The sequence below is a fragment of the Mercurialis annua genome, linkage group LG6 (genome assembly GCF_937616625.2).
Source record: "Mercurialis annua linkage group LG6, ddMerAnnu1.2, whole genome shotgun sequence".
In the NCBI taxonomy this organism is placed as follows: Eukaryota; Viridiplantae; Streptophyta; class Magnoliopsida; order Malpighiales; family Euphorbiaceae; genus Mercurialis; species Mercurialis annua.
This window is the reverse complement of record NC_065575.1, coordinates 12,054,870-12,067,462: the sequence shown is the minus strand read 5'-3', so window position 1 is coordinate 12,067,462 and position 12,593 is coordinate 12,054,870. Positions and strand designations below refer to the sequence as shown.

General features: G+C 31.2%; 2 protein-coding genes across 3 annotated transcripts; one reads left to right on the top strand and one right to left on the bottom strand.

The window, feature by feature from the left end:
- Positions 1–111: 111 nt before the first annotated feature.
- On the bottom strand, positions 112–3,290 carry LOC126688328 (alpha/beta hydrolase domain-containing protein VTE7). Its single transcript, XM_050382989.2, has 10 exons — positions 2,917–3,290; positions 2,733–2,833; positions 2,520–2,617; positions 2,392–2,441; positions 2,000–2,095; positions 1,773–1,862; positions 1,421–1,513; positions 1,015–1,110; positions 563–628; positions 112–459 (listed from the first exon to the last, which is right to left on the bottom strand). The coding sequence occupies exons 1-10, from the start codon at positions 3,268–3,270 to the stop codon at positions 307–309; spliced, it is 1,197 nt and encodes a 398-aa protein (XP_050238946.2). The 5' UTR covers positions 3,271–3,290; the 3' UTR covers positions 112–306.
- Positions 3,291–3,309: 19 nt separating this feature from the next.
- Positions 3,310–6,443, top strand: LOC130014534 (uncharacterized). Of its 2 annotated transcripts, none has more exons than XM_050382988.2 (9): positions 3,310–3,462; positions 4,261–4,384; positions 4,480–4,547; positions 4,632–4,691; positions 4,788–4,946; positions 5,210–5,326; positions 5,649–5,863; positions 5,938–6,046; positions 6,134–6,443. In XM_050382988.2, the coding sequence occupies exons 1-9, from the start codon at positions 3,340–3,342 to the stop codon at positions 6,203–6,205; spliced, it is 1,047 nt and encodes a 348-aa protein (XP_050238945.1). In that variant the 5' UTR covers positions 3,310–3,339; the 3' UTR covers positions 6,206–6,443. The 2 variants fall into 2 exon arrangements, with proteins under 2 accessions (XP_050238945.1, XP_050238943.1); XM_050382986.2 differs by having other exon boundaries at positions 3,311–3,462; positions 5,180–5,326.
- The last annotated feature ends 6,150 nt before the right edge of the window (positions 6,444–12,593 follow it).

The following is a 12,593-nucleotide window of genomic DNA, read 5'->3' as shown; positions in this document are numbered from 1 at the left end:
CTGTTTCTACAAACAGCTCCAGCAACAGATCTATTAAAGCACAGAGTTTTGGATAATCAATTGTGCATGAGCAATTTACTTAAAAACTAGACGACATTACCCTTTCGGACGTTTATGTCTAATGTTTTTTAGATATTAAATCAAGAAATTCTCTTGAGGGTTAGTTCAAATGATCATTGTACAAACTTCAACTATATTGAATTTATCGATTCGAATAATGATGTATGGATAAACGCAATTCCGGGGTACTAAATGCTATGGAAAGAACCTAAGAAACAGTAAGCTGCAGAAAAATGTAGACTTTCATTAGAGAGCAGCGGTCTGAACCTCTTTATAAACGTCTTCTCCGACAAACTCCATGATCAATTTGGATACAGAATCAGGTTTTTCCACATGAGGAATGTGTCCACAATCTGGTATCTGTCGGATGGTCGCATTCGGAAGTTCGCAGTGTAATCTCTGCACCGTAAAATAAGTTAATATTCCTATTGCAATATGAGAATGCCAATTAGTTGCAAAAGGGAATTCATAGCAGCAGGTCCATATTAGCAGAGGTACTAACCACCCCTAGTTTGTTGCTTACAATCTGATCATCCTCGCCCCAAATTATCAGTGTCCTCTTTTCAACCTGCAGAGAAATCATAAGCATCAATCAAGAAAGTCGCGAGACAATGGGCAAGAGATGCGGGGAGGGGATATTTAGTTTCTCTCATTTGATGACAGAAGTATAAATGAAACTAAGAACATTGAGTACGACAAACTTGCCGAAAAATGGCTGTTTGTCCTGCGTCCTGCCTTTACTACTACTCTTCATACTGCTGTTATACTTATCAAATTAATTAGGTGTCCTCAAGCACAACATCCTAGCACATTCAGAGGTAATAGAACATACGATTACAAAGTACCGAAAGCTTGGCATATGTCTGAGCTCAGATCTCTATTGTAGACCAGGCATGCAAATAATAATATGACACAAGAAATTTAGAGCATCAAAATCCAAGAATTGGAAGGTACCTTCTTTATCTGAGAAATAACACTATAGCCACCACTAGTCATAAAATTCACAGTTGCATCTTCCCACCAAGGATACAGACAATGTAGGCGGCCCACCTACAATATATCACAGCATTAATAAAGATATATTAGTTCCAATTTCATCCCGAGGAGCTGTGATGAGCCTCGATTGGAAAATAACACACATAACAAGTGAAATGTCTTAAACAAAATCCCCCTTGGGAGCCATTTTGACGCGAAGAAACAGTTGCATTCATCCTCTTTATTAAGGTTGATCATCAATTGGTTCGGTTACCAGCTACAACAACTTAATTTCATTTGGAAATATTGGTTTGGTTCATTCAGTCAATTCAATTTGTACCAACTACTGCACACCACCTTTATTCTTTATGAGAAGAATACTCACCTTCATCCAGTCTATTGCTGTACTCAATGCTATACCACTGAAGCTCAGAAAATTAGCATATAAGCGAAGGGGGACACTCTTCAATAAATAAACCTGATTACATGAAGATCAATTATAGTCAATGCACTACTTTATGACAGAATCCTTATATGTCCTGAAAACAAAAGGTGCAAGTTTATATTCATTTTGCTTTGTTGTTAAAGAATACAAAGATGCATATAGACATTAGTTTGAGGCAATCTAGTGGATCATAATGAACCTAACTGGACTTGAATGTTTGGAAACTCATGCAGAAATAGAAATCTAGGGAGAAGATAAATGAAAGACTTAGTTGTGTGATTTGAAGAGTTACCCCAGCATATGCTAATGGTTTCTGCAACTTTGCTAGGTCTCCTGTGCCTTCCGCATACACACTTGCATCAATCAAAACCAGTTTATCTACCTGAAAAAAGTGGCAAAAATCAAAAGTTTAATGCTACCACATACAAATACAATTCTTTTATATACCATCTCTAAACATCAGTATTCTTTCCAATTGATTCAAGACACTCATATGCTCCATCACTGCTAAATATTTACAGCTTCCGGGTAGTTGACAGCAAAGTCAATCGCAACAGCAGCACCAAGGCTCGGTCCAACCATGATGACAGGCCTTCTTATGTGGGATCTCCAGAACTGCATTAGCATGAGAAGAGCCTCAAATCAGTCTTAGCATACTGTTGAAGAACTGCAAACAATCACCAAGTCCTTCAGATGAAAACAATATGTGCTCCTACTTGACATAATAAAAGCTATCATTATAGCTCCATTTTTATTTTTCCTTTGTCTTGCTATGTTATATTATAAGCCTTAGCAGCGAATCGAAGTTAAATTTTAACAAGACATTAATAGAATTCTAAACTCTCCTCCAGACATATGGTAGTCAACACTCACGGAATTTAAAAGAAGAGTTCACAAACCATGAGAACTACCTGATACAAATGATTGCGCTTAGATGCAACATCGCATGATGGCAGTTCTTCTGGCGACCATCAAGCAGAAATATAGTTACAGAAAAATTTAAGCAGATAAAAGGAATTATAAAGCATGCAAATCAAACCTAAATCAGAGAAGCCCCAGCCAAGAATGTCAATAGCCCAAGTCTCTAAACCAGATTCCTCAAGCATTGGTAATGTGTATCTCCATTCTAAACAGGAACTGCACTGAACAGAATTCTAGTAGCAAATCAATCAGCAACCCTTTTGTTTTTCTTTATATGAGTGTAAAATCAAAACTTTAATATTCTTCAAATAAATACATACTTATCAATTACCTATCAAAACCATGAAGAAGAACAACTGGACTTGTCTGGCTTTGTATTTGTGGCTTCACACAGCTACTCATGATACAAATTTCTTGGTTGGAGAACTTAACCTACAGTTTTACTAAGTATAATCAAAATACTATCCCATAGAGTAAAACAAAAAATAATCTAGAAAGCAAAAGGAGAATAATACCTGGACAGGAAGCCTTTCAATTCTTGTAGCCAACTTTCTTGCAAAAGGGTCTTCAATATTTTGAACTTCTTTAGGTAAAAACGGAGGGAAATCGCTTGCGGAAACCGTAAAATGCATTGCAGCTCTACATTTTCTTGGCATTAAGAATGCAGGAGAAATAGCTGTGAGCGTATACATATATGATATATCTATCCTTGTCTTAGTTTTGAAGCTCTGTACAAGAATGATAAAAATGATCATAAACTTGTGAAGCAGAGAGACGGATAATAAACTTGCATGACCGAACCCAAACAAAGCCTTAGTTATTGCCCAGCCCACTAGGCTCAATTTAGAGCCAACAGGCCCATTATTCATAGCCCGGGAAAAAACAAACCGACAAAATGAAGACAACGACCCTGCTAAACCCTCTCTTCTCTATCTGCCATGGATCAACAGCAGCAGCAACCACGGCAGCGATTACCAGCGGAACCACCACCGCCAGCAGCTAACGGAGATTTCTCATCCATTCTCACTGTTTTCGGCGCCTTCATCGCTATCATTTCATTGGTACTATTTTACTCTAGCTCTGATTAATTACAAGTATTTAATCAGAAGTCGTTTTCTCTAGCTTAAGTTTATAATCAAGTAAAAGATGCGAGGTTCAATTGTAATTTTTCTGTGCAAGATAGAACTGTTACAGATAGGTGGCATAATTTTTCTTATTATTATTATTATTCTTTTGTTTACAGCTTATTTCTGTAAGTAGTATACAATCAGTTTTGTTGATATAAAACCTCTTTGGTCGATTGACCGAAAAACAGTTTCATGAATGGATTTTTATGCAGTAATTGATATATTTATCTCATTGCAAGATTGGCCTGGATTTGTCTCATCCAGGATATTTTTATATTGATAACTGTAAATCATTACAAAATACTAACTATATACAACCTGACATATATTGTATGAGGCAAAATTCATGTGGCCGAGCATCATAAGGTGGAGATCTATACCGAGACATTAAAATATTAGAAACTGTGCTTTTCGAATTTGCTGGCACTTCTTTCTTATAAGATTGTATGCTGAATTATAGTAAGACTTGTTTGGAATAGAATGAACTCATGCAAAATCATGTCAGTTTTGGCATGATTAGTTCATTTCTAAATGTTTTCCCCCCTTCTATCTCTAACTAAAAAGAATTGAGTTCTAGCATAGAAACTATTAGTTCCAAAAATGAGAAATATTTTAATGTTTGTCAATTGATTTGAAATTCTTGCTTTTTAGACTCTTCAAGCAAAAGATTAAATGCTGTAACTGAATATCAATTCCGGAATTTTATAACATTCTATGATAACATATTTACAGATAGTGATTCCATCCTTAACTTCTGGCACCAAAATTAGTTTATCCATCGTGCACCAAGTTCCGGAAGGTCATGTGGGGGTGTATTGGAGAGGAGGTGCCCTTTTAAACACAATTACGAGTCCAGGTCAGAATGTTTTACACGCTCTCTTTTCTTATATTCTTTATAATAGTTGATAACTTGATATCATTGCCTGCTGGATTTATTTATCTTATTATCAGGTTTTCATCTTAAACTACCTTTAATCACCCACTATGAGCCTGTTCAAGTGACACTTCAGACAGATCAAGTAAACTGTCTGAGTTCAATTTATGAAGATTAAGGACTTCGTTACATTAATAATTGAATCCTTCATCTGTCTTAATATATGCAGGTGAAAGACATTCCATGTGGTACAAAAGGGGGTGTCATGATTAACTTCGAGAAGATAGAGGTAAGACCATTAGATGCTGCTCTTATTAGTGTTTTAAGAGTTTTAGGGATCTAATAGTATCTTAATATATTTTCACCAATTAAATTCACAATTCAGGTTGTTAATCGGTTACGTAAAGACCATGTGTATGATACACTGCTTAACTATGGTGTGGATTATGACAACACGTGGATATATGACAAGATTCATCATGAAATCAATCAGTTCTGCAGTTCTCATAGTCTTCAACAAGTCTACATTGATGTGTTTGACCAGGTTGAAAAATTACCTTTATTACTTTATTGCTTCGACTATAATGCAGTTAATGCTGGTCTCTCCATTTTCCTTTGTTCTTTATTGCAAACCTTTATTCCAAAAGAGTTATCTGCCTAATAGATGAAATGCAACTTACCATTCTTTTGCTAAGGTATTGTCTTCCTTATTTATATTTGTCCTCCTTTCTCTTTCCCATTGACATTGCTCAAACCATCAATTTCAACTTTTTTCAGATTGATGAAAAGATGAAAGATGCACTTCAGGTTGATTGCACAAGATATGCTCCTGGAATTGAAATTATAAGTGTCCGTGTCACAAAGCCTAAGATTCCAGAGAGCATAAGGAGGAATTTTGAGCAGATGGAGGGAGAACGCACTAAGGTATGACATTTTTATTCTTTGAAAAAGGAAGGAGCATCAGGTTGGTACTTGGAATGTTAAAAATCTCAATAATGGTTACTGTGAAAAAGAGGGTGGATTATCTATTGCACACAGATCAATGTTTAAATGCTTTATGTTGGATATTTAAATTTTATATTCTTGTTTTTGAGGAATTTTTCTTGTTTAAAAAATATTGCAAAACCAGTGGACAACTTTCTCTTCTATGAAAGTTTGATATTCTACGCACCTATGGGTAGGAGTTCCAATCACACATGTAACACATGATAATGTTTGGTACTGTTTACTGTGTGTTACTCTATAGGTTTTGATTGCTATTGAGAGACAAAAAGTAGTTGAGAAAGAAGCAGAGACGACAAAGAAAATGGCCATCAGTGAAGCCGAGAAGAATGCTAATGTGAGCAAGATCCTTATGGAGCAAAAATTGATGGAGAAAGACAGTTCAAGGAGGCAGCAAGAAATCGAGAATCAAATGTATATGGCTCATGAAAAGAGTTTGGCAGATGCCGCTTTTTATCGGTAAGTCTGGCATCTCTTCCCTTGCATAACGTTTTGTATTTCTAGTATGATGCTGATTGTCTCTATTTTTGCAGTGTGCTGAAAGAAGCTGAAGCAAACAAGTTGAAGCTCACTTCCGAATTTCTTGAACTGAAATTTATTGAAGCTATAGCTAATAATACTAAAATTTTCTTCGGAGACAAGGTTGTGATTTCTGTTTTCCTTAAGTAGTCCAACATCAAGATTTGTCATTGTTACATGTTAAATTAACTAGTTGCCTTTTTTCTGTAGATACCGAACATGGTTTTCGACCAGAGATTGCTTGGGAATATGCTGCAAAGGGCGTCCGGGAATTGGGATTGAGAATGGAAATTGGAAGAGCTAACAATGATGAAATTGAATGAGTAGGTTAACTGACTTGACTTTGTGCTACTACCAATAGGGATTAGGAAAACAAATTGATGATTGCACGTTTAAGTTCATGTCTTTTTGAGTCATCACCTTTGATTTTTGTTGGCAATCATTGATGATTGCTACTGATACAATTGCTATTTGTGTATGAATATGGTTATGGTGTAAAGAAATTTAAAGCTTTTACCTAGAGGGAATATTAACATGTTTAATGTCTTAGGGCTTCCTTGATTGAGCTAGATCAAGGTCCTTCTGTTTTATCTTAACATGCATATATTCATAATGTAAAAATGTAATTATACCGTCAGAAAAAGAGAGAAAATGTAATGGCTCTCTCTATTTTTTTCTCTATCCCTCAAATGGGGATAAAATTAAATTTTCTCATAGTATTTTTGAAATAAATGAGTTTCAGAAATTTTTAATTTTTTTGATATTTTTTCCTATAGAACATCAAAACATAAATTTCTGAAATATAAATTAAATTTATTTTAACATCCATTTCAATAAGAGTCTCACGTACTTTAATTGGAGATGAGCTAGGTTTATTTTATCTTTTATCTATGACTTTATTTAATATTTATACTTTTAGTTATTGTTTTTTTTATAATAAGTTCTAGTTTAATTTATGTTATTAAAAAATTATTTTAAAATATAATAGAATTGACTTAGTTGAAAGTTTAATTTATAAATGGCTAAAAACATTTAAATCCATCATATTAAAAAATGAAATATTTAACTATCTTACTGTATTATTAAATTAAATAGAGGAAATTACACCATTTACCAAAAAAAATGAAAATAATTACAAAACTACATGTTAACTTTTTTCATTTATAAAAATATTAATAATATTTACAAAAATACAAAAAAATAAAAAATAATATCAAACATACGGTGTATACTGTGGGTATAATGTCAGTATGCTAATAAACTAACATTATATTAACATTTTATCAACATTATAATAAAATTATACCGACATTATACATACTAAGATTTTATTAATATTAAATGAAAATTTACCAAAATTTCATCAAATCGTATACTAAAAATTAAATTAATAATATACCAATATTATACCAAAAGTGTACACATCAAAATATACTAAAATTATATTATTACATCAACATTACACCACATCGCATACTAAATATTAACCTAACAATATACTAAAATTATACCAACAATATACAAATTCTCTATTTCATTACCAACTATAATGAAAAAGTACATATAAAAAAAATATACATGTTATCAACTAGAAAATATATATAAAAATTTATAATCAATATACTGAAAATATACTGAAAATATACTAATAATAAACCAAATATTATTTTTAAATTATTTGATTTATAGTTTTAGTATTCCAAAATTATACCATAATTATACCGACATTATACAAATCGTACTTTTGTAATTAATTTTCATTTTTTGATACTTTTGTAATTAATTTTAAATCAGTCGTATTTTTGTAAATAAAAAAAGTTTACAGGTACTTTTGTAAATATTTTTAAAATTTTAGGTACTTTTGTCATCGCCCCAATTAAATATTATCTAGTTTCCACTTAATATCTATATATTATATAATCGAGAGGACCAACGGAGGCTTCTCATTGATTCTCACCAAATAGAGTATTCTCATCAGTTCCCACCTTTTTACAACTACTTATTTTATTTTTATTTTTTAATTTAAAGAATAAAAGTCTATTTAGACTACTAAACTATATGAAATACCTATCCTATTAAACAAGTAATCCTGGTTAATACTACTGTTTTATTCATATAATATTGCTTTCTTCATCGGTGAGTAGTAGGATTGGAAATCCAGGTATTTTACCATTTGTATTATGATTTACTAGCTATTTGACATGAACATTTAGTTTATTACCACACATATACTATTCAATTTTTTCTTTAATTTTCTCTCATTATCAATGTATCAACCAAAGGAAAAAAATATTGTTATTGAGTTTCCTTTTCATTCTTCATTCTTATAAAATCATGAATCTTTTTCATATGAATATTTGATTTTAGAAATGGATTTTGAACATTATTATAAAAAGGTATGATCTTTGTTGTTTCTTAGCCTTCCACCGTGATAAGCTGGGATTTTTGAGTTACCTATATTGAAGTAATATGTGTGGATGGTATAACCATAAAACAATCAATTATGTTATTAGAAAATCAGTTGATGTGATAACTAAACCAATGTATGCAGTCAATGATATATATAATATGTGTATTTTTAATTTTCTACTTTTTATGTTTGCTTATTTAGTTTTCTTTTTGCAGAGGTAATGATACACATTTAAATAATTCTAACGAAGTTTTTCAATTCCAATAAAATCATTTCATTATATTTTCAGAAGCAAGTCAGTTTATGTTATAAAAATGTTTATTTCTAAGCGAATGTATGAAACCAGTAAATTATACTGTGTTGTGGAATAGAGGTTTAAAATCATGCATAATTTTAAGTATAAATAACTATTTGTGCAATTTTTATAGCCATAACATTTATGCTCAACTACTTTTTCCTTTGGCGATCAATTATGTGCTCCCCAGGTAATCTTTGTATGCATTGTATTTTTTTTTTGAAAGGGTATGCATTGTAGTTAATGCATATTTATTAGTTTTTTTTGTCAAAGAATGTATTATTAGTTAAAATCTAGAATTGTAATGTGTAACACTGTAATGGTAAGGGAGAAATTCATCAATTGCATCTTATATGTGCAGCGGTAAGCCTCAAACAGTTGATATGCTATTAAAGACCCAGATGATGCAGTCACTAATTTTTGTTCATGAAAAGAATGTCATTAAAGTACGTTTCAGGTTTGTTTGCTTTTATGGTTTAATATATTTGTTGGAGCCTTGAATTTTTTACTACATCATTTTATATCTCATACGATTGTGCTCTTCCATTTGTTTTATCATTTTCTATTTAAAAATTTTGAAAGAAAAAGTCTTGAGTTTTCATATATTTCAAAACTACATAGCTTAAAACAAAAATATGCATTGTACTTGAAAAAGTCACTTTTAATTTAGTATTTTATTAACTAAGTGAGCAGTGATAAATTTAGTGTTTATTTTAAATGTTTTGTTCATTATTAATAAAATAATTATATAATGTGAGCATTCCTAATTCTCTAATCTTTGTTTTAATTTGTGTTAACACTTATTTATTTGGTTTTCTTTTTGTAGAATAAAACAAAATAATATTTATATGCTGACAATATATTATAACAAACGTACCTCAAATGCGGATTGATAATGTTAATATATGAGTAAAAATGCTCTAAATTTTTTATTTATTTTTGAGATTTTTTTATAGATAATCCACACTTAAAGATAATTCTAATTGTGTGTCGTCAATGGACTAAACTGCATTTCTTATTTATATGATGTGATGTGTTTAAGATTTTAATTTAAAGTTTCAATTTCAATCATTATTAAATTGACAAATACACCTCTTTACTTCTTTAGTGAACTTCAATTCCATATTGTATCATTTGTTGTAATATCTGGTACATATATTTAGCAGTTGATGAATTTATGAGATTCGAAAGATGAATATTGAAGATATTATAAATTTAAAGTAGTTCATGGCAGTTTCATGGTTCAAGAAGTTCATGAGGCGTGAGCCAAAAATCTGAAGTGGCCTGGCCATTTTCTATACAGGGAAGATTGTTTATCATAACTTGGCTGATGGTGTTGATGGCTATCATATCAATATTTCATGTTATCTCATTGAATTTTAATTTTCTTCATAATTTTATTTGTACTATTAAAATAAATTAATATAATATGATATTAAAATATCAAAAAATACAAAATACAAAATACAAAATACTTTTGCTCTATTTGTTATTAAAATTTATTAACATTTTTAGCGGAGAAAAAAGTATAAAAACTTAGTAATAGATTTTCATTTTTAAATACGGTTATGTGTTACTGTAAGACTAACTATAGTCAGATTTGAGAGGAACAAACAAATAATAGAAGCGAAAAATAACTAGATCCGGACACAAATAATAAAAATGTTTTGATTTTTTGACATTATTTGTTTACTAAAATTATTTTTTAATAAAATTTTAATTTGATTCGCGCAAATGCGTGGAATTACGACTAGTTAATTAATAGTACTGGGCAGCAAACTGGTAAGATCGTGGGTTCAACTCCTTTCGTAAGTGTTTCTCTTTTTCAATTTTCTGTTTTGGTTTTTTTAATAGCAAGTCACATTTACAAAACAATTAATAATATGGGATAATGTTATAAAAATTCACAAACTTTACACGTTTTTTCATTTTAATCATGCATTCTAAATTTTCTCATTTTCATGCACGAACTACCACTTTTTCTCAAATTCATGCACGGTGGTGAGGTGTCACGACTCCATTGGTGTAATTCGCTGACGTGGAGGTCATTTTACACCAATAAATGAGTGTCACCTCGGCACCGTGTATGAATTTGGGAAAAAGTGGTAGTTCGTGTATGAAAATGAGAAAATTTAAACTTCGTGATTAAAATGAAAAAACATATAAAGTTCGTGATTTTTTTTGACATTAACCCTAATAATATTTATAGTTTTAAAGCACAATTAATAAAGATAAAATTAAAAAAATTACATTTTGTAAGGAAAAAGGTCAAATATGCTGTTTGGCCTGAAGATCAAGTTTCCATATTTGAAAAAGTGCTAAAACACACTTGACATTTTTAAAAAAGATAAACCCCTCTTTCTAACACCGTTGAAAATCTATCAATCCTTATTTAACTGGAATTTGAAGTGCTTTTTAAATCTGAGGTGGTTCAAATAATGCCCAAATATTTGACATGTAGTTCAAATATGTCATTCATTAATGAAATGGTTCAAATATGCCCTTCATTAAAAAAAAGTTCAAATATGCCCTCCATATATGAAAAAGTTCAATACTCCTTTTATATATGAATAGTTCATGTACACCCTTTATGTATGAATTGGTTAAAATTCCACCAGTAAGGGTGAGCAAAATTACCGATCGACCAAATCAACCGACCAAACTGATGACTTTCTGTCGGTTTGATTATAAATTTGGATTTGATTGGTTCAGTTTTGATAAAAAAAATTGTTCGGTTTGAGAATCAAATTAACCGAATAAGTCAAATTTTAGCTTTTTTTAGTTTTTTTATTGTATTTCTGTCGGTTTTGAGTTTCAATTATTATATTTAAATTAACCGAATGAGATGATGAAGTCTTGGAAAATTTGTCTCGTATCGAAAGACATTATTATCATTCAATATAAGCAATGTAATCGAGTAGATTCTAACAAAAATACAATCATTTTCAAGGTCAAATCAATTTTAAAGTTTAGAGTTTGAAACCTACTTTAAACCCGACAAAATATAATTTCAGAAGTTCAAGCTCAAACTCGATAGAATAATTGAAACTCAATCTCGATTCGACTTTATTATATATATAGTTTACTTGCAAATTAAATTTTGTGAAAAAAAAAGATATTAATATGTTTATATACAATAATAAAAAAAATTTACTAAATCTTGACTAGGCTCATGGGCTTATTGTTGAGAAAAACCCAACTTGTAATAGAGTGGACCTAAGTCCGAGTTATCGATCCCACAAGGAGTGAATTCAAGAGTGATTATCGATGAGAATGAACTTAGTTGCGATTCAATTCATTTAGCAAGAGAATAAGTGTTTTTGCTTAATAACTAATCAACCAACTACTAACAACTTACGCTAGTCTAGGAATTAACAATTTACTAATTTAAAGAAACGAATAAACACTATAATAATTAACGAAATTCAAGTGATAAAGAGGTTTGGGAGCTAATAATCCTCTTAGGTCATGCAATCAAGGGTATCGGGTTTAGGGTTCTAAACGAGGACCGAGTGTTCTAGACCGCAACTCCCGCTCTCTCGAGCCTCAAGGAGCTACAAAACCGCAACTAATCGAGCTTAACCTACTCTCGTAGCACCAAACGCAAATAGAGGCAATTAACAAATAAATCACAACTCATAGGCCACCTAATTACTAACCCACTCTCATGGTGTTACTAATTAAGTCTCTAATTAATCAAATCCAACTAATAAACCCTCTCTCAAGGTGAGAATTAATTTAAGAACAATACTTAGGTAGCTAATCTAAGCAAGCTTTAGGTTCCTTAATTAGAACAATCAACACAACCCCAAAACCCTAACCCAATCATACACAACTAAGATTCAAATTAACCCCCAAACATGGGGTTTAGCCAACCATGGCTAAAACAACAAACATCAAGCAAATAGAATAATAAATCATTGAGAGATAGATCTAGTTACCTTTGTAGAAACCCAAGCCAATAA